General features: G+C 39.8%; 1 protein-coding gene and 2 pseudogenes across 3 annotated transcripts in view; 1 reads left to right on the top strand and 2 right to left on the bottom strand.

Moving 5' to 3' along the window:
* The window catches only part of Rel (REL proto-oncogene, NF-kB subunit), a 44,824-nt gene that overhangs the window by 8,750 nt on the left and 8,685 nt on the right, over positions 1-27,389 (bottom strand). For all 3 annotated transcript variants that reach the window (XM_029569010.1, XM_029569011.1, XM_029569012.1), the window contains exons 2-4: positions 24,694-24,836; positions 16,849-16,997; positions 12,604-12,695 (exon numbers count right to left, since the gene is read on the bottom strand). In XM_029569010.1, the coding sequence (XP_029424870.1) occupies positions 12,604-12,695; positions 16,849-16,997; positions 24,694-24,836 (384 nt within the window). The remainder of the gene's footprint in view (positions 1-12,603; positions 12,696-16,848; positions 16,998-24,693; positions 24,837-27,389) is intronic.
* On the bottom strand, positions 886-1,087 carry LOC115072287 (annotated as a pseudogene).
* On the top strand, positions 20,993-21,247 carry LOC103743242 (annotated as a pseudogene).

Genomic DNA, 27,389 nt, shown 5'->3' with positions numbered 1-27,389 from the left:
ACTAATATAAGCCATATTTTAAAAGCATGAAATATATTAAGTTATGTGAAAATTTTATTTGGAAAGCAAATTAGTATTAAAATTAAAATATCAAATATGAAAAGACCATTTGCCAAATTCCTAAGTCTAACAGGCAACAACTAATAAAAAACAACGGTCTATTTTGCTTTGTTTTTATTTAATTCCATTCACAGTCTCAGGACTATCTTAGAAGTTATCCTAACATTTAAATGTATTCCAGAATTAGCATTCCAGCATTCTTTTTAAATTGTATTTATTTATTTATTTCTATGTGTCTTTGTGTTTTCCTTGAATGTTTAGAAGTGCACTTGTTCCAGTATTGCAGTATTGGCATTCTTTTTTTTCTTTGTCTTTTTGAGACAGGATCTCCCTGTAGCCCCAGCTGGCTTGGACTCACTATGTCGACCAGGCTGGCCTTGAACTCAAGAGATCTGCCTGCCTCTGCCTCTGCCTCCCAAGTGCTGGGATTAAAGACATGCACCACCATGCCCAGCCTAGTATTAGCATTCTTAAACATAATATTTGAACCTATAAAAAATATTTGTACAGCTATAAAAAGTCAAAATGGAACTGGAGAGATGGTTCGGTTGGTAAAGTACTTGCCTTGCAAGCACAAGGACCTGAGTTTGGCTCCCAAAATCCATGTAAAAAAAGATGGGTATAGTAATTCTTGCAAACCTAGCACTGGGAAGGTGGGGACAGGCAATACGTGGGGCACCCTGGCCAACTAGCTCAGCCTACTTGTCAAGTTCCAGGCCAGTAAGATAAAAAAAGACGGTAGCCAATGACTAAGGAACACAAATGAGTATGTGGTCTGGCCTGTATGCCCACAGACCCTTGCTCCACTTTTTTTTTTTTTCAAATTAGGGGAGAGTGTGAACACAGTCCCCCACTACCACAAACTATGCAGTTGAGTTTCCCACATTTGGGGAAATCGCAGGGGTCAGCACATCTGGAGCGCAATGGTTAAGCCTTGCAGGGGTCAGCACATCGGAGTGCAATGGATAAGCCTTGCCCTGGGAAAACTACCTTTAAGATCAAAGTATCTCCCCTGCCAGGTGAATATGCTCCACATTTTTAAAAGGGTCAAAATGTTAAGATGCCAGCACCTGCATCACAGCATCATGCTCTTACTTGTATCACTACAGAGGCAGAGGCACATGACTCCTTAAAGTTGCATTTTACAGAACTATAAACCTAAGAGTTCAAGATTTCAGTGTCTCTCAATTTCAAAGATGTGTTATCAATTTCTTTAAAGAATGAGTAGCTAGGTCCTCCTGACAAGTTTAAAAACAAACCAATGTTAATGGAAACAAACTGTGGTATGATATGATGGAGTAATGCTCAGCAGTAAAGAAGAACAAACTGCCGGGCGTGGTGGCACACGCCTTTAATCTCAGCACTTGGGAGGCAGGCAACTCTGTGAGTTCAAGGCCATCCTGGTCTACATAGCGAGTTCCAGGACAGCTGGGGCTACAGGGAGACCCTGTCTCAAAAAAGACCAAAAAAAAAAAAAAGAAAAAAGAAAAAAAAGAACAAACCGTAGCTATATACTCCATTCTGTGCTTCAAAAACATGATGATGACCAAAAGCAACCACAGAAAACAGAATACATATTATAAGCTTCTAGAAAAGAGTGCGTATGACAAAGGAGACGAGGAGGAGGGAGGAAACTGAGAAAGATCAAAGAAATTCTGGGGGGTGAGGGAAATTTTTGCCTTGGGGTTACATGAAGGGATATATTAACATCAATGAAAGTTTAAAATATTTAAAATGGTACATAATAGGACAGCAAAGTGGTCAATAAACCAAAATTCAAACACATTTAGTCACACAATGATTCTATCAAAGGGAAGAAATTCTATCTTCTCAAAAGATCATTATTTAGGGGATTTTTGTTTTGATTATTCTTAAGATGTGGAAAAAGAGTTATCATGCCATTAAAACAATTTCCATCTCTGTACATGTTTAAAAAACTACTGACAACCAGAAGTCACAGGTGATACTCGGCTGAAAACTCAGCTAAGAGCTACGTTTGTGGGGATAAATGTATTACGTGTATACACATGTATGTGTGGGTGCACATGCACACAGAGACCCGTGATCAACACTAGATGTCTTCCTTAATTGTTCTCCACCTTATTTTTCGAGACAGAGCCTCTCCCCAGAGATTCTCCAGTTAACACTGAGATTAACACTGAGATAACTCCAGTTAACACTGGATTAAAGGTGCATGCCACTGCACCTGGCTTTTTCATATGGGTGCTAGGGACTGAACTCAGGCAAGCACTTCACCGAGCCATATTCCCAGCCCTGAAGTACTTTTCTATAAAGCCTAAACCTTATTCTCTGGAATGGAAGGCTCTCCTCTCTAAATCAGTGTGGCCCTTGATGCAGCCCTCTTACACACTTAGTTTTTATCTTCCATGATCATCATTTATGTGCCTGTTCTATAAGGCATGAACTCAGAATGGGCATCTATTACATCTTTGTATTTTCACTTGATGTTGAAGATAGAAGTTACATAATGAATATTTAGTATACATTCTGTCATGACTAAAGACTCAGAATTCAAAATTATCCTCAGCTACATAATGAGTTTGAGGCCAGCCTGGGTTATGAAGACCTCTCAAAAAAGCAAAAAATAAACAAACAAAAACAAAAAAATCACTTAAAGAGGGGTTTGTTTATATTTTCTATATATAAGGTGCTGCAGAAAATAGTAAAACCACTGCAGAAAACTGTAAAACCATACGGTCAACATACGGTTTTCTTTTGGTAATGGCAGATGACATATGTAATTAGAACCCACTCTACTGTTGAGAATTAAAGGATGATAAAATATGAGACAAAATTCCAAAAGCATCGAAGAGCTAACAAGATCATGAAGAATCATGGGGTCAAGATGGAGAGAGAAGCAGGCACAGTAGTATATACATGCCTTTAATTCCAGCACTCAGGAGGCAGAGGCAGGTAGATTTCCTCAGTGAGACTGAGGCCAGCTTTATCTCCATATCATATAGAGTTCCAGGCCAGGGAGATGGAGAGATGGCTCAGTGGTTAAGAGCACTGGCTGCTCTTGCAGAGGAGCCGGGTTCAGTTCCCAGCACCCACATAGTGGCTAACAACTATCTGTAACTCCAGTTCCAGGGGATCTGATGCCCTCTTCTGACCGCTGAAGGTATTGCACAGCATGGATGCACTGACATACATGCAGGCAACACACTCATATACATAAGGCAAAAATAATGAAAACAGTTTTTTAAAAAAGAGTTTCAGGGCCAGGCATGATGGCACATGCCTTTAATTCCAGCACTTGGGAGGCTAAGGCAGGTGGATCTCTGTGAGTTCAAAGCCAGCCTGGTCTAAAGTGAGTTCCAGGCCAGCTGGGACTACAGGGAGACCCTGTCTCACAAAGACAAAAAAGAAAAAAAAAATTAAATAAGGAGAGGTGGGTTACATATGTAGTTGGATGGTAAAGTATCTTCTTAGCATGCTGGAAACCCTGGGTATGGTCCTCAGGAGAGGGAATGAGGGAGGGAGGGAACAGAGTGGGCATTATGTATGTAGTAAGGGCATTGTAGTAAAGGTGTGGTACTTGTGCATATGTTATGAATTCAGTGGGGAAATAAAATTTATTTCTTCCAATGGGTCACAATAAAAAAAAAAGGTTAAACAATTATCTGTATTTGCTTTAAAAATGAAGACTCCCAGGTTCCAAGGCAGACCTGGGAATTCAGCCTGGAATCGACATTTTAAACAAGTACTAAGGAGGCCAGTGAGGTGGTTCAGTGGGCAATGCACTTGCTGCAAAAGCTGACGACATGTTTGATCCCAGGACTCATGTAAAAGTGGGAGAGAATCAATTCCACGAAGTTGTCCTCTGGCCTCCACAAGTGCACACCACGGAACAAGCTTGCCCATACACAACACACACACACACTCACTTTCCCAGCCCAGTGTGAAACTGTGTATCTGTCTATTGTGTTAAATGTTTTGAAAATGAAACATCTGTCTCCTCCTTTAAAACTGCAATTCTAACAAGTTCCAAAAAAAAAAAAAAAAAAAAAAAAAAAAAAAAATTAAGCAAGTACTATGTGATTGCTATGCACACAGAACTAATGCTGAAGTTGATTTGGAGCCAATGAAGAATAATGAGCAAAATTTTGAGAAAATCCCATTGGTGAGGTTGATTCTGTGCATGCGTGAGTGTGTGTGATGCTTGGGAGAAGATTTAAGATAAAGCAGGAACATGAGTTTAAAGTCTATCAACAATGGTCAAAGTAAAAAATGATGTAAAGTTATATTCCTACAATGTCAGTTAATACACTGGAAAGAACAGGACTGAAACAGGGTGAGTGAACAAAGGTTTCCTAGAATAAAGGTTCATAAAGAGCAGTGGTAGACAGGAAAGACGTCAGAACTGTATGTGGCAACTTCACATATGTAAGAAACCACCGCATGTTTTTAAAATATTTTTTAAAAATTGTTGTGCATGTACATGATGTGTATGTTGTGGGTGTGTGTACCATAGTGTGGAGGTCCAAAGACAACTTTGCAGTTCACTTCTACTTCTATGTGGGTTCTGAGATTTGAACTAACATCACCATGTGTCTGTGGGAAGTACCTTTACCACCTGAGCCATCTCCTGGCCCTGAACTGCAAGATTTTTAAAAAAATCACAATATGATAAAACTGTTCAAAGCCCTTCCTGTGAACCTGGGATCTATGGTCCCTTCTGTGAGGCAAAGTTGTGATCTCCTCCCTGTGCTGGAGCTGTGGTCCCCTCCCATGAGCTAGAGCTGTGGTCTATTCCTATGAGCTGGAACATGGTCCCCTCCTATGAGTCAGAGTTATGGTCCTCTCCTGTGAACTGGAGCTGAGGTCCTCTCTCAAGAGCCTGGAGCATTGGTCCCCAGCTGTGAGGTACAGTTCCACCCACATTCCTCTGGTGCTGGGCTGATGGTAGAGCAGACTACAGGATGGAGGACTTTCTGATGTTAGAAGCAGCTTCAGCCTTCTCTAATGACTGCATTCCCCACAATTCCCTCCCCCTAGATCCCAGGTTGTATATGGCAGCGGCTTTGCTCCCGTGTTCAGCTGATGCCGGGGACAGGAGAGGCCTCTCATTTTCAGATTCTAGTCTTTGGAGGACTGATTTTCTAGAATAGACTTCCTGCCTCCCCTGGGAGTCAGTTATGGTCTTGACTCCATTTGTGGTCTGGGCATCCAGACCTTGATATTGAACCTCTCCCATTCCCAGGCACCATGAAGTTTTCCATCATTTTTCTATGACTCTTCTACAGCCCCAGTGTGCCTTCACCTGTGCCCTACAGATAATGTAAAACACCTAATTGAACTTCTAGAGATAAAAATCAGTCTGTTATGATATATAAAGGATGAGACAAAAATAATATACACATAATCTTAAAATTTCTAAGTTCATAGTTTAGGAACAAAATATATGTCTTCTACCTTTTTCATCAGTCGCAACTTAAATTACAAGCCTGCCCTTGCAGATATTATGGTTGCCAAATTTAACATGCGTGATCACTTCTAGATATGGGATTTCTAAGTTCCACTGCCAAGAGATATATACACTGTGTGTATATGTGTGTGTGTGCATGTGTGTGTGTATATGTGTGTGTGTATGTGTGTATATGTATATGTATGTGTATATGTGTGTGTGTGTGCATATGTGTGTGTGTCTAATCAAGGTTTATCTGAGAACTTTTGGGTTTTGCTCAAGCTTTATCTATATAGCACATGGTAATTAAAGTACCAGACTGGTGGAATTAAACTTCTTAGATGTTTAATAGACATACTTTGAGGCCTATACTAATCTGGTCAGAGGGACTTAAAGGACAGTTTTTGCTCCTTGTCCTCCAAGGTCAACTAAGTTCCAGGGAACTATGGAACATCTCTCAAAATGTCCTGTAACTGTGGTAAGTCACCTGTTCTCTTGTTCAGGGAGGCCATGGAGACCCCACCAAATGGACCTGAACCAGTGTCCAGTCTACAAAGAGGAGGGTCAACACAGGAAACAGTTCCGCTACACTTCCAAGTGAAACTAGCCATGATCGAGCAGGATCTTTGACTCATCTTCACATAGATGGAACTGGTAAAAGAAAGGAGCCAGAGGCTCCTCCCAAGCCCATGTGACCCCCAAGAAACAGATCCTCAAACAACCTGAAGAGTAAAAATAAATTGGTTTATTTGGGCCAACTCTATGGTCTTAAACACCCAAAAGGAAAGTATAACCAAAGATTAAAGTGATCAGTATATTTCTTTAAGAGTTCAAGGGATTACACTTCCCAGACATTAAACTTAAGTCCATATAAAATGTTATTTAGACAATTATTTCTCACTGATGAATTTGTTCCTAATCAGAAAGTGCTTTTCAGATGTAAGACTTCAAATCTTGGTCTCCAATACTGTAGTGCCCACCTGTAGCTAAGGGAGACAACCCACTATTGTTCTAAAATGATGGGTAAATTTGTTTTCTTCCCCCATCTAGAAGCCTTTGAAAGGGAACTGACACTGATTCTAGCCACTCCAACAGCTGTCAAAGTGAATGAAAACAAATCCTGAGTCCATTACTCTGGAGTCCAGCCTTGGCAGACAAAAACTGAGGAGGAACCCAATGGAGGGATGCATCTGGAAGCTCTCCCCAAGAAATTCCAATGAACTCTGATATGAACATTTGAAATTTGCCCTGTTCTTTTTTCTGGTTCTCTGTCTAGAACTTGTAATGCTAATTACTCTTGCCTTTACTTCTCCTTCACATCTCCTATTCACCAGTCAAGGACGTTCTTGTCTCCCTACAGTTAAGAGTTATGTAATCATAAAAAGAATCATGGTACTGGCACAAAAACAGACACATAGATCAATGGAACATCATTGAAGACCCAAACATGAGTACATGCAGTTTCAGACACCTGATATTTGACAAAGGTCCAAGAGCACACAATGGAGGAAAGACAGCATCTTCAACAAACGGTGCTGGCAAAACTGGATCTTCACCTGTAGAAGAATGAAACTAGGTCCTTAACTTTCACCTTGCACAAAAGTAAACTCCAAACGGATCAAAGACTTCAATGTGAAAGTGGACACCCTGAAACTATTAGCCAAAAATGTTAAAAGTATTTGGGAGCTTGTATCTAATCCCTAAAAGATTTTAGGGTTACCTCTCCAGCGGAGGGGAACATTAGAGTAGCAAAAAGCCCCATTTAAAAAAATAATAATCACAGTCTGGGAAGTTAAAAAAAACAACAATAACTAAACTATCATAATTCTCAAACTAAAAATATGTAATTGTATGTAAGAATGTAAATTTGCAATTCCACATGTTTACTATAATTTTTTACTGACAAAACTTTACTATCAAGCTTTAACAATACCCTGAAATTTATCACTGTTGCTGTAATGTGAGATTGGCATTCAACTCTCTTTCCAAACTCACCAACCTATACAAAAGTTTTCAGTGTAATTATGGGTTTTTTTTTGGAGGTGGGGGTGTCTTTTTTTGAGACAGGGTCTCCCTGTAGCGGGGCTTGAATTCACAGAGATCCGCCTGCCTCTGCCTCCTGAGTGCTAGGACTAAAGGCGTGTGCTACCACACCCAGCACATCATATTTTTTTAAGTAATGCTAATAATTTTTCTAAAAAAAAAAAAAACTGTAGGGGCTGGAAAGATGGCTCAGCAGTTAAGAGCACTGACTGCTCTTGCAGAGGACCAGGGTTCAATTCCCAGAACCCATATGGTGGCTATGAACCATCCTTAACTCCAGTTCCAGGGGAATCCAAAGCCCTCTTCTGACCTCTGCGGCACTGCAGGACATAGGTGCACTGACATACATGCAGGCGATACACTCATACACATAAAATAAAAATAATAAAGAAAATATTTTTTAAAAAAGAACTGTTCAAAGATCACTTGTTTTCTTCCTTTTTTCAAAGATCATTCTAATGGGAAAAAACTATTACAATTCAAAATCATGAGATGATGAGTTGCTAAACATAGGGAGGGTAGAAAAAAGGCTAGAAGAAGCTGGGGATGGTGGTACATGTCTATAATTGCAGTTACTCAGAAAACAAAGGCAGTAAGATCACAAGTTCAAGGCCAGTCTGGGCCACTTAGTGAGTGCCTGTTTTAAAGTGAAATAAAAGAGGGCTAGGATGCAGCTCAGTTACAGAGCACTTACCTAGCGCATGTGTGAGGCCCGGGGTTCAATGCCCAGGACCACAAAAAAGCAAGTAGAGGGAGTAATGCTACAGGAAGAAATGGATATTAAAGCAACTTGCTGGAAATGTGGCCCAGTGGTAGACCACTTGCCTAGCATGCCCAAGGCATTAGGTTAGACCATCAGCACCACAAAAAAACAAAGCAACAGGAGATAACATAAACACCATGAAGGATCGACCGGTGGGGTTGTTTTTCCCCTAAATCTATATTCGTCTAGATAGAACAGCAGGAGTTAAGACCGGAAACCATGAAGCCAGTGTACTTGTAGCAAAGGTGGCCACCACTATTCACCAGCTGTACAACCTTGGGCAAATTTATTTAACTTGTCTATGCCTTCATTTTCTTATTTATAAAATGGAAATATGAATCATACCTACCTCATAGCTTGTTATAAAGATTAAATAAAGCAAAATGGGTAAAGCACTATCTACCAGAAATTTGTTCAAATGCTGTATGAATGGTTATTACTAATATGCCTGATTATGGGTTACAGAAAAGAAAAAAACAGGGCTGGAGAGATGGCTCGGCAGTTAAGAGCACTGGCTGCTCTTGCAGAGGACCCAGGTTCAATTTCTAGTACCCACATGGTGGCTAACAACTGTAACTCCAGTTCCAGGGGATCTGAAGCCTTCTTCTGACCTCCTCAGGCACTGCATGACATGGATATACTAACATACATGCAGGCAATACACTCATACACATGAAATAAAAATAAGAAAATATTTTTTTAAAAAAGGAAAAAAACTAAACAACAACTTAAAAACCTTCTACAGACGGCTGTTTCCTGTTTAATGCCTTTACCCCTGGAGTCAGGAAACAGTTTAGATTTCAGCTCTGCCACTTATTTTGCTGCATGACCTGAGACAGTTATATCAACAAACCTTTGGCTTTTCTCCAAAGTAGTATTGTTTCAACAATTCAAGAGTGCACATAGAACACTTAACATTTCTCTGATACATAACAAGTGATTAATAAGTGAGAACAGTTATTCAAAATCTCCTAGTATTATACTGCATCTGGCCTCTTTAATTTAAAAGTCTGGTCTTTTCAGACTCAGACAAGCAAATATATTTTCTCTCATAGGAGAAATCTAGATTTTTAAAAAGTAAGGGGACTATATCGTGGAGGAAGGGGTATGGGGTGGAACTAAGACAAATATTGCATGTTTTCTCTCATATGCAGACTCTATCTATACAAACACACACATACCCTCCTGCTTCTGCCACCCTGGTGCTGGAATTATTATGTGTACACCACCATGTCCAGTATAAAGATTTATTCTTATGACAATATCTAGGTATGATACCTGGTACTTTTTAGCATTCCGTATTGCTGAATTAATAACTGCTGAGGTAGTTGCTGCAATCCTATACTAAAAAGAGCCTTCATGACTTGAGAGACTGACTGCTGAGGATTATGTATTTGAGGTTGTTTTGGACAACACAGCAAGACCCCAGCTTAGAAAAACAAGCAAGCAAGTCAATGTGGTAATGTGTATCTGTAAGCAGGGAGTGGGGGTGGGGTGGGAGGGTTACTTGAAGAGCAGGGGATGAACAGAGGGAAGGGGAAGGAAGGTAATAGGGGCAAGTAAGAGTAGAAAATGAAAAATACATGTATGTCAGAATGAAACCCACTACTCTGTACACTAACTTTAAAGAAATTAGAAAATATCTAGCTGGGCATGATTTGTGTCTGCAATCCAAGCCTTTCTAGCTGGGCAGAGTTTGTGGATATAATCTCAACACTTGTGAAGCTATGGCAGGAAGATTACCAAGAATTCAAGGCCAACCTAGGCTACATAGTAAATTCTAGACCAGTAAGGCTACAGAGTGAGTCCATGTCTCAAAAATAAGAAATTCTATGAAAAAAAATTTATTTTATTTATTTATTTTTTTGGTCTTTTTGAGACAGTGTCTCCCTGTAGCCCCAGCTGTCCTGGAGCTCACTATGTAGACCAGGCTGGCCTGAACTCATAGAGATCCCCCTGCCTCTGCTTCCCGAGTGCTGGGACTGAAGGTGTGCGCCACCACACCTGGCCTGAAAAAAATTTTTAATTAAAAATCTTTATTTGGCAATGGATCAAAGCTTTAAATGAGCATATTCTTGCCTCAGAAATTTTCCACTTCTGAAAATTTATCCTAAGGAAATAATCCTAAGGAAATGTAAGAGCTCAAAGTGTATATTCAATGTAAGGGTTTTTTTTTAACTTAAAAATATTTATTTATTATTTTTATTTTTATGTGTATGCGTGTATTGCCTGCATGTAGGTAAGTGCACCCGTGTTGTGCAATGCCCACGGAGGTCAGAAGTGGCTGTCGGATCCCCTGGGACTAGAGTTACAGACAGTTGTTAACTGCCATGTGTGCTGGGATTCAAACCCGGGTCTTCTGCAAGAACAACCAGTGTTCTTAACCGCTGAGCCATCTCTCCAGTCCCTCAATGTAAGGTTTTACATTAAATGAAAACCACCTAAATGAGTAAACTGTTAAAGGACATATTTATAAGTACTGACACAGAAATACTATGCTGTTCAGGCTGCCTCAAACTCACAATCCTCAGGACTCAGTTTCTTGAGTAGTAAGAACTATAGATGTGCCCTACCATGCCTGGATTGACATAACTATTTAAGTACTTGTATAAGACTTTAGAATGAAGACACAAACAGAGCAGCATCTACCTTAGTAATCATTTATATATTCAATAATATAATATAGAATGCTAAAAAATACCAGGTACCCAGATAGTGTCATAAAGATAAATGCTTTGGGGCTGGGGATGTAGCTTAGGTGGAAGAGTGCTTGCTTAGCATGCATAAAACCTTGGGTTCAATCTCCAGTAACACATCAACTGTACCCTGGTAATGCATAAATCACACCTGTAATCCCAGCACTGGGAGGTGAAAACAGGAGGATGAGAAGGTCAAGATCATCGTTGACTACACAGTAGGTTTGAGGCCAGCATGAGATACATTAGACCCAGCCCCAAACCAAAAACCAAAAACCAAAAAAGGAACAAATGTTACACTGGGCATGGTGCCACATACCTATAATCCCAGCCATGGGGAGACTTGAAACAAGAGGATACGGAGTTTGAGGCCAGTCTGTGCTATATTATATAGTGAGATCCTGTCTCAAAAACAGTAAATTAAAAAAATTAAAACAAAATGCTATTTCCCAATAAAATCTACTGGCCAGTAAGTAAATATCTAGTCAATAAAAAAATATGCTACAAAAAATATTTTGAGTGGCTACGTATAGCTACATGCCTGTAATCACAGAATTTGGGAAGTGGAGGCAGGGTTCAAGGGTTCAAGGGCATCCTCAGCAAAACAGCCAATTCAAGTCAGTCTGGGCTATATAAGACCCACAAAGAAAAGGACGAGGAACTGGAGATATGGTTCAGTGGTTAAGAGTAGAGAACACAGGTTCAGTTCCCAGAACCGGCCTTCATGGGCATTGCACACATGTGGTGTACTTACATACCTGCAGGCAAGACTCACACATCTAAAAATTTAAAAAAGAAAATAGAGAAACAGAGAGAAAGAGAAAGGAAAGAGAGAGAAAGTGAAAGAGAATGAGAGAAAGAAAGCAAGAGAGAATGAAACAGAAAGAAAGGGATAGAGAGGAGGGGAAGAAAAATGTTTTGTGTGGCTTCTACTATTTCTGTGTGTACCTTCTTCCATATTCAGGGTTAATTTCTGCTGTGGAATATACCTTTGAATTAAATGCATTTCAGTATTTTACAACCATAGTGCCTATTTAACACTCAGAATAATGTCTACTGTCTGTTGGAAGAATGGCACACACCTATAATCCCAGCACTTGGGAGGACTATTGGGAGGTCAAGGCAAGCCTGGGTGACACAGTGAGGAACAGACTAGTCAGGGCTACGTAGCAAGACCTTGTCTCAAAATAAACAATAAGAAACAGTGGGAAAGGGGATCGTTCTTAGAAAAAACAAAGACACTCTCCACTGTTAACAGAAAACCATGAAAGAACTTTAAATATACTTGATTCTGGGACTGGAGAGATGGCTCAGTGGTTAAGATCAAGATTTGATTCTCAGCACCGACATGGTGGCTAACAACAGTCCATAACACCAGTTCCACGGGATCTGACGCCCTCTTCCTACCTTGGTGGGCACTGCACAACACAGTGCATTTACATACATGCAGGCAATACACTCATACACACAAAATAAAAATAATAAATTATTAAAAAAAATATATACATACATGATTCCTCAGATACAAGTGTTATGTCAACAAGTAGAAACATAATATAAACAGAAATCACAGTACATCAGTACCTACATAATAGAAATTATAAAATACTTACCATTGAAAGGGTTGATTCCTGCACTTATTCTTGAAATAATAGCTTCTTTTACTTCTTTTTTCTTTACACATCGAATACCCAAATTTTGAAAACTAAAAGCAAGAAATAAAAACTCTGAAAACTGCATTATAGTTTAACAAAAAGAATAAGACAGAAACCAGTATATACTCAACACTGAGAAGCCAGCATGTTGTCAGATGGAGGTACTAAAGCAGGAACTGTGTTTCCAATTGTGGTAATAACATGCCAGAATAGAAAGATACGGCTGTATTTCTAAGAGAATTGTCAACATAAAAATAGAGCTGGGGGTGGTGGCACATGACTTTAATCACAGCACTGGGAAAGTGGAGGCAGGAGAACAGTCTCAACTACATAGAAAATTTGGGGCTTGCCTGGGCTATGAAAGACCCTGTCTCAAAAACCCAAAGAAATAGAAAATCAAAACTCTGTACATGCTACCAAAACTTAAAAGTCAAAAATTAGAGATGAACATCTGTATCCTGGCTTCTCAAGGATATAGCACCACAACTGGTTAGAGCTGAGCCCCTTAGCCCATAGATGTACAATTCTCCACCTCACTGCAGGCCCGCCAGCTTTCTTCCACTCACTTTTGCTACCTGCTTAGGCTCCCACAGATTGGATTTTTGAGCCCTAACTTCACAGTTAACACAGAATATGCTTTATGCCATATTGCATGCTTACAATAAAAGGATTGAAATGTGGTTTTTATTAGAAAGATGTTTAATACTAACAATAGTTAATAATAGTTTCAAAGGGTCATTATGGAGAACTCAATAGCTACAAATATTACTCATTTGCATATGTGTAATACAAGTGACAGTGAGGGGAACTCCCCCACCACCACCCAGTCATACTTGTTCCCACATGGAAAACCCATGACATCATTAAAGATGGGTGGGTAAGAATAAGGAAGCAAAACTCAACAGAAGAACATCACTATCTGTTCAAGTTTCCCATAGGGCTTTCAGGGGCTGCCTGGTCTACGTTGCTCCATGCTCGTGCTGTCGTACGCTCATGCTCTGCACACTCACACTTGTGACTTCGTGAGCACCTAAAATGTCTTTGACATTTCCTTCCTCCACCTCCAATAACCAAAAAACAAATTATTATTATTATTATTTTTTTGTCTTTTTCAGACAAGGTCTCCTGTAGTCACAGCAGCTTGGATTCACTATGGAGACCAGGCTGGCCTTGAACTCACAGAGATCCATCCGCCTGCCTCTGCCTCCCGAGTGCTGGGATTAAAGGTGTACCACCATGCCCAGCACAAATTATGTTCTTAAACCTTTTCTGAAATCCTGCAACAAAAAAATGATTTCCCAAAAGTATTTCATTCTTTGAAAGATTCTTAATTTTTCTTTAATCAAAGATTTTAAAGAATGTTCATCTTAATATACTTATACATTCCTTAATTTCATTTCATCTGAATGATCTTATCTGCTATTCATAGAATATTACAAGTAATGGAGAGTTTTAATATTCTGAGGGATGGGGATATAACTTAGTGGTAGAGTGTTTATCTAGCCTACCATATATTATTATATATAGTATATTATATATGATTATTTCAAACAAACTAAGGTTATTTTTCATATCTTCTTTAAAACCTACATTATGGCTCAGTGGGTAAAGTGCTTTTGAGCAAGTCTAAGGACCTGAGTTCAATCCCCAGAACCCACATAACAGTAGAAGGAAATAACTGACTCCACAAAGTTGTTCTCTGATCTCTCACGTGCACTGTAACATATGCATACACACTTGTGTACACACACTATTAAAAATTAAGCTAGCCGGGCATGCCCACACTCTGTCGCAGCAGAGGCAGGCAGATCTCTGTGAGTTAAAGGCCAACCTGTTTAAACAGTGAGTTCCAGGCCAGCCCCACTATAGGGAGACCCTGTCTCAAAAAAGGCCAAAAAAATAATTTTTTTAAATATTTTATTTTTATTTTTTATTATTTTATGTGTATGCATGCATTGCCTGCATGTAGGTAAGTGCATCCATGTCGTGAAATACCCACGGAAGACAGAAGAGGCTGTCTGATCCTGTGGAACTGGAGTTATGGACAGTTGTTAGCTGCCATGTGGGTGCTGGGATTCAAACCCAGGTCTTCTGCAAGAACAGTGAGTGTCTTAAGTGCTGGGCCATCTCTCTAGCCTGCAATGTTATTTTTATAGCTATACAGGAGTACATCTCAAGGATGCATCAGTTTATTTAACTAGTTTCTTTTAAAATCGCTTCTAGGGTTTTGCCATTACAAAACACAGCTGTGAGAAACACCACTACAGCTAAATAAAGTTTGAACATACTTACTTCCCTAAGGTAAGTCCTAAAAGCAGTACTGTTGGCTTGAGACACATTCCCATATTTCAGGATTTTGGTATATAGTTGTTAAACTGCTTGTTAGGAAGATTTTATTAATTTATACTCTCACTAACATGATAATAGTGCCATTTTCTAAAAGCCTTACCAGTGTGAAGAGTGAAATAACTTTTTTATCCTGAAAGTTTTATTGTATGTTAATTTAATAATATGTCCCATTTCAAAATTCTAGAGTTTCCCAAATGATTTTCTATTTAGAAAATTTAAATATAAATGAAAAGATAGAATAAAGTTTTTCATAGATTATTCAAATTAAGAAAAGAAATCACAACACAATATGTTTCCTTTACTTTTTTTGGTCTTTTTGAGACAGGGTCTCCCTCTAGTGGGGCTGGCCTGGAACTTACTACGTAGACCAGGCTGGCCTGCAACTCACAGAGATCCGCCTGCCTTTGCTAAAGGCGTGTGCCACCAAGCCTGGCATATTTTCTTTACTTTCAGTATTAATAAAGAAGTATGCTTAGCCAGGTGTGGAATTTCAGGCTTGAAATCCCAGCACTTGAGAGGCTGAGGCAGGAGGATTGTTGCAAATTGGAAGCCTGCTTAGGCTATATATAGTGAAATCCAGTTTCAAAACAACTAAAAATAAAAGATAAAATGAAAGTGGTGGAATGGAGCACAGTCAGTAAACTGCTAGCCTAGTGCGCATGAAGTCTTGAGTTCAGTCCCCTACACTGCATAAACTGGATGTGGTGGCATATGCCTATAATCCCACACCTGTAATCTCTGTACCCAAGACCTCTAGGAAACCAGCCTAGGCTATAAGAGACTCTGTCTTAAAAAATAAACGAGGCCGGGCGTGGTGGCTCATGCCTTTAATCCTAGCACTCAGTGATCTCTGAGATCAAGGCCAGCATTGTGTACATGGTGAGTTCCAGGACTGTTGGGACTAGGGAGAGACCTGGTCTCAAAAACCAAAAAATTGAAATTAAAACTAAAACAACAACAAAAAAACAGGCTGGATAGATGGCTCTGTGGTCAAGAGAACATACCACTCTTCCAGAGGACACAGGACCTCATACCACTCTTCCAGAGGACACAGGACCTAAGTTCAATTCCCAGCAACCATGCTGGAGCTTCTGCGAGATCCAGTGCCTTGCGCCCCCCCTCCCCGCAACTTTTTTAAAAAAACAAAAAAACATTACAAAAGTACTATTGCTCCAGGCATGGTGGTGCTTACCTGCAATCCCAGGACTTAGGAGATGGATGCAGGAAGAGCACTTCAAAGTCACTCTACACAGTGAGCTTGAGCCAGTCTAGGCTACAGATAACTTTGTCTCAACCTCCATACCCAAAGAACTACTTATGCTAACTGTCATGTGCTATGTCTATTAGCAAAGGATGAAAGAAGAGTTCTAATGTTAGTGATAAACAATCTAAATATCAGGATAGTGAGATGGCTCAGTGGGTCAAGGCACTTTCAGATAACCAGCCAGATAATCTGAGTTCAATCCCCAAGTTCCACTGGTGGAAGGAGAGAACCAACTCTACAAGTTGTCCTCTGACCTCCACCCCCCCCAACAAAATAAATGTAATTTAAATTTTTACTGTATATTATAGTTAATTTATTTTGCTAAAAATCAAAAAAATAGCCAGGCATGGTGGCGTATGCCTTTGATACTAACACTTGGGAGGCAGAGGCAGGCAGATCTCTGTGAGTTGAAGGCTAGCCTGGTCTATATATCGAGTTCCAGTCCAGCTGGGGCTACAGGGAAACCCTGTCTCAAAAACAACAACAAAGAAACCCCATTAACCCTCTCCCCCAAAAGAACCAAAACTAACAAATGGTCAGAGCATCATACCCTCATCCTACTCTGAAGATTTCTGTGATTGTATACTTACAACAACTGTCTGCGTTCCTGTCCAAATTCTGCTTCATAGTAGCCATCTCTGCAGTCTTTTCCAACTAAATCATGAGGGTGAGGTTTATATGGGTCATTCTTTGTTACTAATGTAATTCTCACTTTTCCTTTTCCATAATAGTTCATAATCTGAAAAAGGTGAAATTAAATATACGAGTCATCTTATGAAGAACTGTTCACTAGCTAGGCAGGCTTGTAATCCCAGCACCTGGAAAGTTGAAGGAAGAGGTTTGCTGTAAGCCCAAGGCAAGACTGGGCTATACATAATACTGTCTCAAAAGGAAACAAAACAAGCAAACAAAAAAGAACTGATCCACTAAATGAAAGTTCAGTTTATATAATGTAGTTAGCACAGGATAAAGTTCAACTGTCAACAACTTAGTTGAGATTAATTTCCAGAGAATAGCAGCAGGAACAATTTACCTCTCAACTCCTGGACATATTTTCTGCCCTAATTCCCAACTGGGAATCTATCATCTATCATCTGGCTCTGCTCATTTTCCTTTTAAAGCAGGTATACTGGGCTAGGGGGTCTCAGTAGAGTACTTGCCTAGCATGCACAAGGTCTTGGGTTTGATCCCCAGCACCACATTAACCGGGTCTGGCTGCACCCTCAAGAGGTAGAGGCAAGAGTATTCAGAAGATCAAAGTCTTCCTCAGCTACATGAAGAGTTTGAGGCCAGCCTCGGCTACATGAGACCATATCTCAAAAATCCTAAATAAATAAAATATTGTACCATACTTTTTTTTTTTTTTTGGTGTTTTTCAGACAGTCTCCCTGTAGCCCCAGCTGGCCTTGGAACTCACAGAGATCTGCCTGCCTCTACCTCCCAAGTGCTGGGACTAAAGGCATGTGCCACCACGCCTGGCTGTTACCATACTTTTTATCAGAGCACAAGGAAATATTCAGATGTTAGGTTACTAGTGCTTTACTCTGAAATGCAGTCATGCTAGAAATACCCCTTGATAAAATATTCAAGCCACCCTGGAAATGGTAGCAAATATGAGCATTTTACTTAATACATATTTCACTTCACAAAAATATGTTAGTCAATAAGCATATCAAGTGTTCATTGCATAAAAAGCAATAAATCAAGTAAATTTTAACAAGATGAAATTTCACAGAGAGCACATCTAGAACACTAAAGAAGAGAATTTAGCACAAGACAGGCAGGAAGATACTCTAAGATGGGGAAGAATTAAATGTTTATTTTTGAAGTTGGTAAACTTGCTAGAATAAACAGGGTACATAAAACCTTGCATTCCATAAAAGAGCAAGCTAAGAAAGGATGGCTTACTAAGTAGAGGGCACTAAAATTCATTATTTTTTTGTTTTAATGTTTTTTTTTTTTTTCAGTCTTTTTGAGACAGGGTCTCCCTGTAGCCCCAGCTGGCCTGGATTTGCTATGGAGACCAGGCTGGCCTTGAACTCCCAGTGCGTCCCTTGAACTCCCAGTGCGTCCCGAGTGCTGGGATTAAAGGCGTGCACCCCCACACCCGGCTTTTTAATGTTTTTTTTAAAAAATATTTTATTTATTTATTTATTATTTATTTATTTTATTTTATGTGCATGACTGCATTGCCTGCATGTATGTGAGTGCATCCATGTTGTGAAATGCCACAGAGGTCAGGAGACGGCATCAGGTTCCCGTGGAACTGGAGTTAAGGACGGTTCATAACCACCATGTGGGTGCTGCAAATTGAACCTGGGCGCTCTGCAAGAGCAGTCAGTGTTCTTAACTGCTGAGCTATCTCTCCAGCCCCTAATGTTTTATTTTTAAATAATATTTTTATTCTTTGAAAGTTTCATACATTTATTTATAGAATGTATACTGATCATATCCATCCATACTACTTCCCTCCTTTAAACACAGCAGCAATCAGAAATATTAATTGCCTTTCTAGATGAAAGAGAAAGTAACTACTTAAGACTACAAAATAGGCGGATGAAGAAAGAACTTAAGCTATTAAGTGTTAGGACACATTGGAACAGGTAGATACAAATCTTACAAATAATTCTGATGTATAAAGTAAGTTGACTTAAGAAGAATTAAGTCAAGACTGGCAAGACTGCTCAGTGGGTAAAGGCACTTGCAGCCAAGTCTAATGAATTGAGTTTCATCCTCGGATCCCACATTGGTAGAGAGAGAGAACTGTCCTGGAAGTTGTCCTCTGACAGGCATGCTCTGGCATGTGTGCATGCACTCTCTCTCTCTCTCTCTCTCTCTCTCTCTCTCTCTCTCTCTCTCTCTCTCTTTCTCTCTCTCTCTCTCTCTCACACACACACACACATACACACAACACACACAAATTAAAATGTTTGAAATTTTTTATAAAGAAGATAAAAATGGGCGCTGGAGAGATGACTCAGCAGTTAGGAGCATGGGCTACTCTTGCAAAGGACCTGGGTTCAGACCCCAGTACCCACATGGCAGCTAACAACTGCTCATAATTCTAGTGTCACAGGGATCTGACACCCTCTTCTGACCTCCGTGGACTTTGTATGCATGTGGTGTACTTACACAGATGCAGACAAAACATTCATACACATAAAATAAAAAATAAATAATTTTTAAAGTGGCTGAAGAGATGGCTCAGTAGTTAAGAGCACTGGCTGCTCTTCCAGAGGACCCAGGTTTGATTCCCAACATCGACACAGCAGCTAGCAGCCATCCATAACTCCAGTTCCAGGGAATCTGATGCCCTTTTCTGGCCCTCACAGGCTCTACATGACACAGGAACACTTACATACATGCAGGCAAAACACTCATACGTGGGGCTGGAAAGATGGCTCAGCGGTTAAAAACACTGGTTGTTCTTGCAGAAGACCCGGGTTCAAATCCCAGCACCCACATGGCAGCTGACAGCTGTCCAATAACTCCAGTCCCAGGGGATCTGACAGCCTCTTCTGACCTCCACGGGCATTGCATGACACGGGTGCACTTACCTACATGCAGGCAATACATGCATACACATAAAATAAAAATAATAAATAAAATTAAAAAACAAAAACACTCATACACATAAAAAAATTGTTTTTTGTTCTTTTTGAAACAGGGTTTTCCTGAAGCCCCAGCTGGCCTGGAACTCACTATGTAGATCAGGCTGGCCTTGAACTCACAGAGATCTACCTGCCTCTGCCTCCCAAGTGCTGGGACTGCAGGCAAGTGCCACCATGCCCGGCTTTAAAATTTTTTTTAATGTTAAAAAAAAGATGAAAATGACTCAAAAGATTGGTAGAATTTGTTGTTATTGTTTTGGAGACAGGGCCTCAATATGTGGCCCTGGCTGACCTAGAACTCAGAGATCCACTTTGCTCTGCCTCCTGAGTGTCGGGATTAAAGATATGTGCCATTACTCCTGGTTTGGAAGAACAGAATTTTAAAATTAACTTTTTAATGTATTTCTTCCATTTGAACATTTAAATAAAAGAAAACTTAAGATAATCCAAAGCTCTAGTGTTGACAAAAAATGTGATTTAAAAATATGAAGCTGGGAGGTCTAGACAGACGGCTCAGTGGTTAAGAAGAGCACTGACTGCTCTTGCAGAGGACCTGGTTTTGATTCCTGACACCCATCTGGTGGCTAACTGTAACTCCAGTTCCAGGGCTTCCAATGCTCCTCTTTTGGCCTCTACAGGCATTGCACATATGTGGTACACTTATACACGTAAGCAAAACATTCATACACTTAAACAAATTTTAAAATATTTTTAAAATATGGAGCTGGTACAGTAGATAAGGACAAAAGCTCTGTGTATACTACTGTACATGTGGTGAGTACATGAAAATATACTGTATTCTTCAAAAAGCTAGAAAGACTTTGAACACTGTTCTGTAAAAAAATGATAAATGATGGGGCTGGAGAGATGGCTCAGTGGTTAAGAACACTGATTATTCTTGCAGAAGACCCAGGTTCGAATCCCAGCACCCACATGGCAGCTAACAACTGTTTGTAACTCCAGTTCCAGGGGATCCGACAGCCTCTTCTGTCCTCCACAGGCGTTGCATGACACGGGTGCACTTACCTACATGCAGGCATAATACACACATAAAATAAAAATAATATTTTTTTTTAATTTTAAAAAATGATAAATATGCTTTCCAGTGGTGATGACCTCCTATGAGAACATGTCTCTAGCAAAGGATCTCCTTCATCCCTCTCCAGAAGAGAAGAGGTAGCACAAGACGTGCCTGGTGCAGAGCCCTAGTTCCTACTTCATGGATGTGAAAGGCCCAGGATGTTATAAAATCACCGGGGTCTTCAGCCATGCACAAACGGTAGTCTTGTGTGTTGGCTGCTCCACTGTTCTCTGTCAGCCTACAGGCAGAAAAGCATGGCTTACAGAAGGATGTTTCTTCAGGAGGAAGCAGCACTAAAAGTACCCTGAATCAAGATGAGTGAGAAAGTACCCCAATAAACACATTTTGGATTAAAAAAAAAAAAGAATGATAAATGTTTGAGGAGATAAGCATGTTTAACATGACTTAAATATTACATAGGGGGCTGGAGAGATGGCTCAGCAGTTAAGAGCACTGATTGCTCTTGCAGAGGAACCAAGTTCAATTCCCAGCACCCACATGGCGGCTACAAACCGTCCTTAACTCCAGTTCCAGGGAATCCGAAGCCCCCTTCCGATCTCGATCTCCATGGCATTGCATGATACGGGTGCACTCACATACATGCAGGCAATACAGTCATACACATAAAATAAAAATAATAAAATATTTTTTAAAATTACATAGTATACATACATTAAACATTACATGATATCCCACTAATATCTATAATTTTTGCTTCTACATTAATTAAAAATAAATAAAAACGGGGGGGCTAGAGAGATGGCTCGGCAGTTAAAAGCACTGGTTGCTCTTCCAAAGGATCTGGGGTTAGCACCACCCATGTGGTGGTTAACAACCATCCTTAACTCCAGTTGAAGGGTATCTGACACCTCTCTTCTGGCCTCTGAGGAAATTCCACAACACATAAATATGTATATTTATATACATACAATGCAGGCAAAACACTCATACATATAAAATAAAAATTAAAAAATAAATGAATGAATAAAATAAAAGCAGAGATTTGGAAATCATCCTATAATGTGGCCATCATCTTATCCTGTAATTTTGAAAATCTCAGTACCCACATGGTGGCTAACAGCCATCCGTAACTCCAGTTCCAGGGGATCCGACACCCCCTCCTGAGCTCTGTGGGCATTGCATGACATGGATGCATTTATACACATGTAGGCAATACACTTATTTACACACAAAATAAAATAAAATATTTTTTTTAAAAAAAGATCTGCTATCAAAGGAGTTCAGAACCACTTCAAAATGTACTTTGAGACAGGATCTCACTTTCACCCAGGTTAGTCTCTGATCCTCCTGCTACAGCCTTCCAGGCAAGTGGGTTTCAGGGAGGTGACACTGCCCTGGCTCATTAATGACTTTCTGTTTGTTTGTTAAGACAAGGTCTTGCTAAAACAGTCCAAGAAGGCCTGGAACTTCTATGTAGCCCAAGCAGTCCTTATACTCAAGATCTGCCTGCCTTTGCCTTTGCTAAGATTAAAGGTATGTTCTACCATACCAATTCACTAGTACTCTTTTTAACTGATATTTAAATGATAAAAATTGGCCAAGCATGATTGCATATGCCTGTAATCCCAATACTCAGGAGGTAGAGGCAGGAGGGAAACACTGTAAATTTGGGGCTGTACATAGTGAGTTCTAAATCAGCCAGGGCTACACAGCAGGACCTGGTTTCAAAACACATAACATAAATAAATAAATAAATCATAGAAATTAAAAGGTAAGTGAAATGTATCTTATAAATACAAATATGGTACATTGACCAAATTAATTTTCAATCAAGAGCTATTTTCAAGCCAGGCATGGTGGCACGTGTCTTTAATTATAGCACTGGGGAGGCAGAGGCCAGCTGGGGCTACAAAAAAGAAACAAACAAAAACCAAAAAAACCACTTTCACAGGCTAGAGATATAGTTCAGTGGTAGAGCACTTGCCTAGCATTCATAAGGTTCTAGGTTGACTTTCCAGTACTGTCAGATAAAGAGAGACAGACAGAGACTGAGACACAGAGGAAGAGGAGGAGGAGAAGAAATACTTTCACAATTTACATTAAAGTTTTAAAAAAAGCTATATTTAAGAATTGATAGGGGGCTGAGATATAGTGTTTTACTAGCGTGTGCTAAGTAGACTCTAGGTTTGAGTTCTAGATATGCAAATACAAAAGAAAGGGGTGGTATTTGGTCAGGCATGGTAGATTATGAGTTCAAGGTCAGTTTGGGCTGCGTAGTGAGACCCTGTCTCAAAAAAATTTGATTTTTAAAGTTTTATTTATTTAGTTTTGATGTGTTTTGTTTTTGCAACAGGGTCTCTATATGCACCTCTGGCTGGCCTTGAACTCACTATGTAGACTAGGCTGGCCTCAAATTTGGAATGATCCACCTGCCTCTCTGCCTCCTAAAAATACTGGGATTACAGTTGTATGCCACCACACCTGGGGGAAAAAGTGGTATTTTTGGCTTGGAAGATGGTTCAGTGAGTTAAAAGTTTAAGCCATATAAGCATGAGGTCCTGAGTGCGAATCACCAGAAACTACATGGGCCAGCAATGGGAGCATCTGTAATCCCAATGTTCCCATAGGGAGATGGGAGGAAGAATCAAGAGAATCCAGAAACCAGTGGGCAGCCTTGCTTGGCATATGCAGTGGAAAACAAAGGCACCCTGTGTCAGACAAGATAGAAGGTGAAGACCAACACCTAAGATTGTCCTCTGACCCACATGCATGCTAAGACATGTGTGCCCGAATCACACACACGAATACACAGGTGCACACCACTACACACACACACACACACACACACACACACACACACACACACACACGCACGCGCGCTCACACCTTATACACACAAAAGGAAAAAAAAATGTGGGGCTGGAGAGATGGCTCAGTGGTTAAGAGCACTGGCTGCTCTTGCAGAGGACCCGGGTTCGATTCTCAGCACCCACATGGCGGCTATGAACCGTCCTTAACTCCAGTTCCAGGGGAATCCAAAGCCCTCTTCTGACCTCCGCAGCACTGCATGACATGGGTGCACTCACATATATGCAGGCAATACACTCATACACATAAAATAAAAATAAAATATTTTTAAAAAGGAAAAAGATGTATTTTTAAGTGATGCAATCACCCAGAGTATCTGAGATAGGCAATAAAGGTAAGGAAAAAAGGAGGAAAAAGTTCTATCTATCAATAGCCCCTAAACTAAAAACTACAAGAAAAATTGAGTTTCCAAATCCATGTTTAATACATACAACAATTCCACTCACTGCCGTCTGTAAAGAATACTTCATCCTTATTAAATGCTTGGTGTTTATGAAAAGGATGCGATCCAAAGCTGTCAGTGTACGCTTAAGCACTGTGAATCACTGTAGTTACTTTAATACACAAACTATCAATAGCAGGAAAGATTCACATTTTATTGTTGTTGTTTTGAGCCTGGCTCTCCCTGTAGCCCCAAATGGCCTGTAACTTGCTATGTACACCAGGATGGCCTTCATCTTACAGAGATCTGCCTGCCTCTGCCTCCTGAGTGCTGGGATTAAAGCCACACACCATCATACCCAGCTTCAGATTATTTTTAAGAGATGTCCCTATACATCTAGCTAATACAGAGATAAAAGGGGGGGATGGGGAGATACTGTGGAGATAACTGTAGGGAAAATGAGCCTTTAATGTAACTGGCATAGTGAAATATGAACCACTAAAAGTGAGACAGACACAGAGGGGCCTATTACCTGGATAGATGGGTATGTTCGGTTATTGTCTGTGCTGTGCTCCCCTGGAATGCTGCCTGCTGATCGCCCTTCACATTTGTATCTAAAGCGCATTCCCCTTTGTCTTGGTTGTTCAGTTATTTCTATGTATGGATTATATCCACCTGAAAATTTAAAATGGGAGAGGGCAATGAGATTAGAATAGCAATATAATAGATCTTAACGATTTTAGTTTTATAAAACAATACACATTTCTTTCTTCCCAACACTAAATAACAAAATTAAAATGCAATTATCAAAGATTAGATGAGGGAGACACCTTTCCCCCATTCAAACTGAGTTTCTATGTAGTAGTAACACACCATTGATTAGTGCTTTATCACTTACTATCTATAGCTAATGACTATGAAGCTCTGAGATAACCACTTCAGATTTATCATTCCATGAGACCAAGCAGAAAGGTTTTCCCCAACATTCCCCAGAAGAGTGAAGAAAACAGTATTCAGAAGTACATTATACTCCGAAACTGAAGAAAATGTACTTAATTGCTTGATTTTAAATTAGACTCTCAGTGCATAAAAAGACCACTCATTGGAAATTGAAATGCATTTAAATGCTGGAAGAAACATGCAAGTCTGGAGTATCAAAGGACTTATGTTTACACAGTATACCGAAACAAACCTCAGAAAGTGACTTTAGGTTTCATTGAAACCTCCTCCAAAATAAAAATACAATGTGAAGAAAATAATTTACTTTCCATAACAAATATAATTCAAAATATGTACCCTCAGGGTAAGAGCTGGGTGTGGTGGTGCACACCTTTAATCCCAGCACCTGGGAGGCAGAGGCAGGCGGATCTTTGTGAGGCCAGCCTGGTCTACATAGTGAGTTCCAGGACAGCTGGGGCTACAGGGAGACCCTGTCTCAAAGAGAGAAAAAAAAAATACTATATATATAAAACTATCAAAATAAATCTGCCAAGTGAAAGCTGATCCAAAACATGCAAATACTATATTGATTCATTTATATGAAATTCTAGACTACATAAACTAATCTATAATGAAAGCAACATAATTACTATTATAAAACACGCTGATGAGAAAATATGGGAGATGGTAGACATGTTTATTTTAATTGTGGTGATTAAGTCTGTCTGCCATCCCTCCCCCATCTCTGTGAGTTTGAGGTCAGCCTGGTCTACATAGCAAATTTTAGGCCAGCCTAGGCCACACAGTTGGCCGAAAAAATAGTTTTATATATGCCAAAATTTAACAAATTACATACTTCAAATGTACAATACATTAATTATATATCAATAAAGCTGTGTTTTAAATATGCACCTTTACTCTTTTATTATCTAAGTCGTGGAAAGAAAAATTCAATAAAGACAATTGTACTTACAAGTTAGGATAGTTAATTATGCACGATTTTATTTTAGGAGTGTTGAAAATATCTTCTATTAAAATGAAAAAGCCAAGTACACATGGTTGAGGAGGTCACAGATTGTTGAGAAGAACCTACTTTTGTCACTTTCCTAGACCAGTGTAATTCCTTCCTGTATTCTAAATAAGCATCCTTATGTTTACAGACAAAAGTGCCACTCAACACTCATCAAAGAAGCTTCTTTTTGAAACAGATGGAGACTATTACAAAGTTCTACAACTGGTCAAACAGAGAATAAGTGCCTGTAAGGTGCCCTGCCCCAAGTGATACATGTACAATGCAACTTCTATACCTAAAGCTCAGGGAACACTGCAGAAGAGGGAGTGGAAAGAACTAAGAGCCAGAGGGACAAGACACCTCTGCTAGGTAATGCATTCTAGACACGATGGGGAAGCTGCACCCATGGACTCTTCCACAGTATGGCAGTCCAGTAAGAGCTGCATGATGACAAAACCATTTGACATGCCAAGGTGGATGGGGGACATTTCACAGTCACCTCAGATGAAGAGCTACAGGCAATCCATGGATACTGAGGGAGAGAGAATCAGTTTTCTCCAGGGACTAGCTCTGGGAGGTTATTTAATCCTAAGTGGGCAGCTCTAAACACAGGTACACAAAAGCACCACTAAATGGACTCGGTGCTGTGTGTGTGTGTGTGTGTGTATGCAGCAATAATCAAAGAAAAGGACAAGAATTGAGAGGGAGTTGGGGAGAGAAAATGGGAGGAGATGGAGGGGAACTGGGAGAGATGGAAATAATGCAAATACAATACTCAAGTATGAAATTCTCAAAAAATGAAATAAAAAAAATGAAATCTCCATCAACCCATTTAGTGATTCTAAATTCCCCAAATCACAAATCCATTTTACTAAGGCTCATCCTGATAGAATACTGTCTTCTTCAGAAATGGCAAAACAATGATCTTTTTAAATGTAGCATGGAAGAGGTCTATTACCACCCAGCCTCTTCCTTTTTCTTTTCTTTCCAGAATTCACCAATAGACCCGCCTGACCATGAACTTACAGTGATCCTTCTGCTTCTGCCTCCTGAGTGCTTGTCATAAAACAAAACAAAACAAATAAAGTTAGAGTCCAGCAAGACCCTGGAAATGTTATTAATAACATAAGCTAAGGTATTATTAATATCCCCCGTAAAGTGGGGATGATAAAAATAGCAATATCTTATCAGATTTTTGTGAGGCTTAGATATTACATGTGTCAAGTCTTATCACGTGCCATATATACAAAAGGTGTTCAATAAATGTCATCTATTAA

Source organism: Nannospalax galili, unplaced genomic scaffold (genome assembly GCF_000622305.1).
Source record: "Nannospalax galili isolate Female #2095 unplaced genomic scaffold, S.galili_v1.0 scaffold682, whole genome shotgun sequence".
Lineage (NCBI taxonomy): Eukaryota > Metazoa > Chordata > Mammalia > Rodentia > Spalacidae > Nannospalax > Nannospalax galili.
This window is presented reverse-complemented; position numbering and strand designations above follow the sequence as displayed.